Raw genomic sequence first — 8,076 nt, 5'->3', positions numbered from 1 at the left:
TTTCCTTTTCTTACCTTTTCGGGCTTCATAGAATTTCCTGTAATATGTTGGACAAGGATACCTTTGCATTGTTCACAATTACTTAAGAAGAAAGCTGTTGACTTTCACCATTAAACATATTAGTTACAGGATTTTTGTAGAAGTTCATCAAGTTGGGGATATTCTCCCATATTCCTAGTTTTCTAAGTTTTTGTCATGATTGGGTATTGAGTTTTGTCAAAATTCAGGGAGAGAATTCATGATTTATGGTATGACAAGTGAGTTTGAATTTTTCCTGAAACCTAGATAATTTAGGTATTATGAGACACTTTGGTAGGAAAAGAGGTACTTCACCTTGTTACTCTCAGGTGCAGTTGGACATATAAGTTCTTTATTTTGTTCCTATTAACACTCCAGAGGGATACCTTGCTCCTCCAGGCCAGGAGTGGGAGTTCAGGCTCCACCAGAGTGGGAGGGGGTGCTCGTTACCACCAGGTGGGTTGAAAGTCTCAGCTCCCCACTCAGACTTCATTGCTGGTTGTGGGGGTGGAGCCACAATAGTGGTGTTTGGCAGAAGTACAATAGTTATTGTCTAAATGTTTTTCTGTCTTGCTATGTATCTCCTGTCCTGGTTCTTTGGGTAAAGACAACAGGCTTCTGGTGGAGCTTTCTGTATCTGTACCTTTTGGTATTTCTAGGCTATTGGCTTCTCTAGCATCTAGTCTGGGACATATGAGGCAAAAAGAAAAATCAGGAGTGTCACTGGTGTTTATTACTTCATGTTCCAAAGTCCCTAGTTGGTCTGCATTCTTCTCTTCACCTTTTAGTGTTTACTGTATGCTTAATAAGGCCCAAGGTTGTTAGTTGTACTTAGGAGGAGAACTAGGGGAAAATATGTCTATTCCATCTTTTCAGAAGTAGATTTCCCTAACCATTGTTTTTTAATCTTGTCACTGCCCAATTAAAAATACTCCTTTTATATTGGCTTCACATGCTTTACAACACTTCTTTATTAACTGTTAATCACTGTAACATATATATTTAATTATTTCAATTAAGGTAACAATCAAGTATAAAGCATAGTAAAATGTGCTATTATCCTCCTGAATATTTTTTCTTTTTTCCTTGACTGTTGGAATCATTAAAATGCCTATTTGGAATGTTGATTCCCTTTTTTAGCAGTAGACATTGTCATAGGATACAAATTTTGAAACCATTTTTGCTGAATCAATTTAAAATGACACTGCAATTTTTTTAAAAAATTGATGCAAGACAACAAGCAAATATGTTCCATACATTAAATTAATTTTAAATGTACATTCATATCAAGGCCATAGTTGTCTTTTAAATTTTCTAAATATACTTGGTATGTTTTGAAAATTATTTTCTAACTTCCTGTGTGATGTGTCAAAATACAGAGCCCCAGTTCTAGGTATACTTTTTCGTTGGACTTGAGAAGGATGAATTAACAAAACTTGAATTTCCTGTGAGTATAACCAGAGGGGGAAAAAAATCCATATTTTCTATTATCCAGTCCTTTAAATTCACTTTTAAACCACTATTACTAATTTTAAATTCAAAATATATTTTCTAATACTCAGTTATTTTTTTAATTCAGAGTAAATTTATTGAATTTAATGCCATATTAGATACAGGTTTTCAATTATATGCAATAAATTTTTTTTAAAAAAACATTCCAATACAGACATTTTCTATGCTATTTTCATAATACAGAAAGGCATTGAGAATTTAGACACAAATGGTATAAAAAGGAAATTACAATTATGGAAACATGCCACAATACATCCATAATTTTTTATTTTAAAAAATAGTAGAGTTCGTGATCATATTTCTATCTTAAGAGATAAGCAGTTGATATAAATATATTTTATAATTTTGTAGCACTAAACAGAATTATAGTTAATTGCATATGGAATAAGTCTCATATTTTCATTTGTTTATCAAGTAAACTTTAGAAAAATAAGAATTTGTCCTAAATTATTTTCTAAAGTGAATTACAAGTTAAATAACAAAATCACTTTTTATGAGCAAAATTCTAAAAGATAATAGATAACACACCAAAGTAACATATAGATTTTAACCAATACACTAGTTTCCTTAGCACTTTACCATTTGGGAAATGAGAGAGTAAGAAATATATATGTCACAGGTTAATCATGTGATTGAAAGTAATTTTGGCAATATTATTCATGAGGAATCACTGATTTCATAAGCAAATTTTATTGTAAAGACATAATCAGGCATCCCTGATTCATTGAGAATCACACAGATGTTATTATTAAGACACATTCATTGTGAAAATAAACAAGTCCAAAGAATTGTCCATTTCATTTCATAGGCCATCAAAAACATGACTTTCTTTTCCAGCTTCTCTTACAACTTGTGAATCATACTTTTTGAACGCTAATAAAGTTTAAATTATTTTTGGAAAGTAATACATTTTTAAAGTTACTAAATTATCTCATTATAGGCATTTCTCTCTAGTAAGACTGACCTGGCATTTGCTAAAAATAATTCTTTCCCTGAAAGTGAATTTATGTTTATTATTCAAACTTGCTGCTGATATTACTGCTGTGTCTAAGCTAGAACATCCATAAAATACTTCACTCTTCCCTACAAGCTCAAAATGTGACCATACAATCTAGGGTTTCCAGGCGGGAATTTCTGCCCGTTCTCGGGAATTTTTTCCGCTTTCCATATTAGGAAAACCTAATACACTCCATTACCTGTCTGTTGCCCCGGTAAAATTATAAATAGCACCTTCTTTTAGTCTCAGCATTTGGGTGATAAATTTTATGGTAACATTAGCTATTGAGAAGTAAAATTGGGGGGGGGTGATAAAAAACTCCCAAAACACACAAAAGTGTACTGATTCCCAGCACCCCTGCAGGGACACAAGTAAACACAAGTCCTATAAGCCTTAAGAATAAGATTATGGGGCCGGCCCGGTGGCGCAGGCGGTTAGAGCTCCGTGCTCCTAACTCAGAAGGCTGCCGGTTCGATTCCCACATGGGCCAGTGGGCTCTCAACAAAAAAAAAAAAAAAAAAAAAAAAAAAAATTACTGTTAAAAAAAAAAAAAAAAGAATAAGATTATGGAACTTGTTATTTGACTGACAATCTAAATGAGTGACATTAAAAAAAAAAAAATAGTTGACAGACAATAGCCTCATTTTCTAACAAGCACATAAGTAACGAGCAAAGCTCCTCAACATGGTTGTTAAACCTAGACTCTTGAGGACTCCTTGGATTTCAATCCCAGCTCCAAACACTTAATTTCTCTAAACTTCAGTTTCCTCATCTATATAAAAGTAGATGATAATAGTTCCTATGGTGTAAGATGATGTGGGAATTAAATGAGACAACACATTTCAAAGCATTCAGCACAGTGTCTGTCACATGACAAGCACTCAAGGAATGTTAGTTATTATTGTTTAATATCATATATCCTCAATAAAGAACTCAATGGACAAACAGGGCATAGAACCGACCTAGATACAGTGCAAATATATTCCTAAATATCATATGAGAGAAATGTACACAGAGAGTTCCACTTTTCTTATCTATACTAGAGTAGGATAAATTCACAGTTAATCAAAATCAAAGTAGAGATTACATAGATATGTATAATTTAAGATTCCAAAATTATTGAGTCATTTATCAATTTTTCACTTATTCAGTAAATATTAGTTCAGAGCATGTTATAATTAGGTCACTGTGCCTTTTAATTAATACTGGAATACATACTTGAGTTTGCTCCCACCTAAGATTAACAATGCTAATAGGAAGTAAGTCCCTGATTCATTGCATAGCTTTGTTCAATTAAAAAAAGATTCATTTTCCATAAAGTGTAATTGATATTCAGTAAATTGCTTTGCATAAATCTGTTTAAGTGGCTCAAAGATGAAGACCCAGGGAATAAGGGAACAGAACTTACATTTTTTACTTTTGATGAATTTGATTAATGACAAACTTTCAGTGATCAAAACTGAACGATTAAAGCTTTCTAGAAAAATTGTTTCTTTTAAGATAAAATGTTGAATTGGATTCTGAGATATTCTAAGGTACTACAAGGCATTGATGGGAAGAGGAATGAGAAATTTAGTGGAGTGGACACAAATGTCAACACTTGCCAACAGTACCATGCAAAGGAACACAGTGCTCAAATTCTTTATATTTAATTAAAGTCTCTACATTATCTTACTAAAAGAAAGGACACAATTAAGGTTAACATTTTTACTGTCCATAAAAAAACAGATAATAGTAATTTAATTAGGTTGAAAGCAATATACCCTCGGTTATAGTTTAGGAATCAGAACTTTCTTTGCTCATTAGATATTAACATATCATTAAATTCTGACAGGACTTATTTTATTACTATGTGTTTTTCAAAGTAATAGAACCAAAAGTTAAAGTTATAAAAGCTTGTTTATTATCTCTGTCAAACTATTTTGTTTAAATTTTGATGTCATAATTTAGATTGTTCTTTTAAAAGTAAGAACAAATTTATGAAATTTGATTGATTTTTACTTATACATTTATCCATCCAACACACATTTCATGACAACTCTAATGTATCCTGTTGTAAGTACAGGACACAAATAAAAAGCAGAATCCAGCGAGGATGCAAATAAATGTATATTTACAATACAGGGTAGTAACTACAAAGAAATGTGTGGTTATCTGAGCACATAAGATGGTACACACTCCACTGGGTAAGAAGGATCTGCCAGGAAGTAACATCAGATTAAAGTCCTGAAAGCTAAACTTGAATTCATCAATGGGGAGGTGTGCGGGGGCAGCATTCTACACTGGATCTCTAAACGCCAAAGCTAAGTCAAGACATTATTTGTAGAGAAAGATTAGCAATTTAGAAAACTGCAATGTTAAGAAATGGCAAAGGGGAACCTGCAGAGGTTAGACATGAAGCTGCCACATAAGTTACATAGTGCAATTTGTGTTTTAGAAAGATGATTTGGGCAGCAATGCAAAAAATGGATCAATAGATGATGAGACTGAGGTAGGAAAATCAAAATCTTTGCTGTGGCAGCTGCATAGGATGAGGTGGGGGGTGGGTAATGGGTGGATTAAGGAGCTATTAAGAAGGTTAAAGGAAGAGAGATTCATGACTAAAACATATTAGTTAATAGAGGAGAAGAAAATAGCACAAGTTCTAGGTTTTGGCCTGAATAACTAAATACTGCGAAAAGAGAGACTACAAAGGGAGAATATTCACATTGATATAAACTAATATGACAGTGTCTGGGAATTTTATGACATCATTAAATCTACTTAATATGCTACAAAACCCTATTAGCTGAAAAGATTAATAGAATTTCCCAAGGCATCTAATAAAACAAATGTGCAGTAGTTTTCCTATTTCAGCTGTTCTGCTCGCGTAACATTTTTAGTCAGTTTACAACTGTTCATTATGAATTAATCAATTTATCATCTCCATGAGGTTAGTTAATGGAAGCATTTCATTTTCAATCTAACAGTGGTAAAGTAATTTTCCAGCAGTCCTCCAGAGAGACTCTAAAAAGCCAAAAATCAACTTTAATTTTCTGAGTACGTTTTTTTGCCTAAAGTTACTGAAATAAATTGTCTTTGCTAGGAAAAATTGCAAGCACTGCCATTTAAAAATTAAATTTACTATATAAATATTTCAGATTATTTTACGTTGGGACAGCAATTGTTCTTGCTTGAAATGTATTTTAGCCTAAATACTAGTAGCAAAATGGAAGGATATGCAGTCAGTCATATGGGCTACAAATTGTTTTTGGTTTTGTATGTGCCCAGCCACAAACGTACTGTTTTGAATTGGACTTAGTCAAATAACAGGTCTAATGCACTGAATTGAAATTGTTCAGATGAATTAAGTGAACTGGTTGGTTCTCTGTCATCATATAGATATCACCCAAATTAATTTTATCAAATTAATAATGAATTAAACCCAAACAAATGCATGGCTTATGGCTCTGAGACCAAGAATAAAGTGAAATCTGCCATTACTGAAGGGATGTATTCTAGTTCAACAAAACCTGTGTGTATAGTTAACACGCTTTACACAAAATAATGCTACAACAAACTAATGAGCAGTTTCCGATTTACTACTTTATGTGTATTATTCATATATTAGTAATATTTTAACACTATTTAGGATGCCATATAAATTATAAATTTCACTCCCAGAATTTTATTACAATATTCTCGGTCAGCACACAGTGTAAATTTCTATGAAACATTCTTTTTAAAATTGAACTCTTCTCCAAATTTTAATCCCCTCGTCACCAATAATGTGTGGGTTCCTTGCCATCACCCCAAATTTCCCTCTTTGCTTCTGATGGTGCTGAACCCTGATGCGCTGTGAGAAGGGGGGCATTGCACGTACCACCACAGCAGGGACCACCACCAGGACAGCCAGCACTTTCGTATCACCATCTACCACCCGCTCCAGTATCCTGCAGTACAATTTTAATACCCCATTCAAAGCCACTGACAGCTTTGCCTGTCTGTTCAGATTTCATCTGATTTGGTAAGCGTGACTTTATAGTATTTCAGTTATATATGGAATAGAAACTGTTCTATTTTTGAAGACAAATCTAGGGTATTTGCAACCACATAGAAGAAGTACTGTAGTACTTCTGGATTTCAGACAAAATTATTAGTATTATAAAGCACTAATAATGCAGGTTTAGATATTGAGCCAGTATGGACACCGGGAAACCAGGTATTACATCAAAGATACCAGGAAACCATGAACCACAGAAGCATGCTTGTAGCAGTGCTATATTATGACTGTATGGACCTGCACCCGACATCATTTCTAGATATAACAAGAAATCCAAAACCCATGGCTTTAAAAAAAAATTGCATAAAAGACTAAGCATCACTTTAGCCTGATATATATATGGGAAAGCAATGGAGATGAGTGGAATAAAGATTGGGAAATTTGCTTTTGTGGTGATGGAGCTATGGGGCAAGTTGCATGGTTTTTCAGGAAAACGGAAAACTATGTTTTTCTTGTGGAGATTGTAGAGAGTGACCATCGATATCAAAGGCAGAAAGCAAGTGTTCATTTCCTAGTAAAGCCACACATTTTTTTCAATATGACAAAAGAATGAACTTCACATAAAAATTATTACAAATACTTCTATATATAGTAAGCATGCTTGGGGGTAAAAAAAAAACAAAACTTTTAAAGACAAATGGCAAAGGCTTCCTTTTTCATGAATTCTTTGGTTATAATCAGGTCTTGAGTGACATTAGCTCTATGAACTATTAACTGGTTTTGCTGGTGTCTGTTCTGTGTGCCTCTTGAGGACCAAGATGAAATTAATTATCCTGGGTTATAGCCCACAGAACATACTTAATACAGTTTACCTTGTTTTTGTGTAAAGTAATTACAAAATGAAAATACATCTTTAGATTTCAGATAGCATATATTATTTACGAAGCTACTGCTGAGCATGTTGCATCAATTTTTTATTCTTCTAAAAATAAAAACTCAGATGTTCTTAATAGGAAGCATAACAAAGCAGAAATAGAAACTCTTTGTCCATCTTCCCATGACTCTTGACATTATGTTTCTCATTCATTGGCCCACAGATTCCTGAGTTAAATGAAACATAGTGAAACATAATTAGCATCTCCTGGTTATTCTGTAATGACTTATGATCAATTTAGCAAAGCAAAACTTGCTGAGAAGGGGTGATCCAAACTACTGCTAAAACCAACCTTATTCTAAATACTCAGGAAAAATATGCCGATGAACTACGAAAATGTTGATTCTAATCAGTAAAGAAAATAAGCCAATATGGACCAAATATATGGGAATACATGAGAATAAAATAGGAGAATCCAGAAAAAATGAGAGAAGGGAATAGTAAGACCACATGAAAAGTTATAAAAGACACTAACCCGTGGTGACAAAAGAAAAAAATACATAGGCAGTGCAATAGATTTACTTGTAGATTGGTTGCTACCTGTTTTCTGGTGGAAAAAAGATGACATTTGTTTTTGTATAAGTATGTTTTCTCCTGTAATATTGTAAACAAGCATATTCAAGTACATAGTGA

At 33.2% G+C, this 8,076-nt stretch overlaps 1 protein-coding gene across 1 annotated transcript in view; it reads right to left on the bottom strand.

Moving 5' to 3' along the window:
- Window positions 1-3,420: 3,420 nt before the first annotated feature.
- Window positions 3,421-8,076, bottom strand: part of EMB (embigin) — a gene marked incomplete at its 5' end in the record, with an annotated part of 45,413 nt that continues 40,757 nt past the window's right edge. The window contains one exon of the mRNA XM_081053181.1: window positions 3,421-7,610. Coding sequence (XP_080909307.1) covers window positions 7,593-7,610 — 18 coding nt within the window. The 3' untranslated portion in view covers window positions 3,421-7,592. The remainder of the gene's footprint in view (window positions 7,611-8,076) is intronic.

Source organism: Rhinolophus hipposideros, assembly GCF_964194185.1.
Source record: "Rhinolophus hipposideros genome assembly, chromosome: 7".
NCBI lineage: Eukaryota > Metazoa > Chordata > Mammalia > Chiroptera > Rhinolophidae > Rhinolophus > Rhinolophus hipposideros.
The sequence above is the reverse complement of the archived record's forward strand: the minus strand, read 5'-3'. Positions and strand labels throughout refer to the sequence as shown.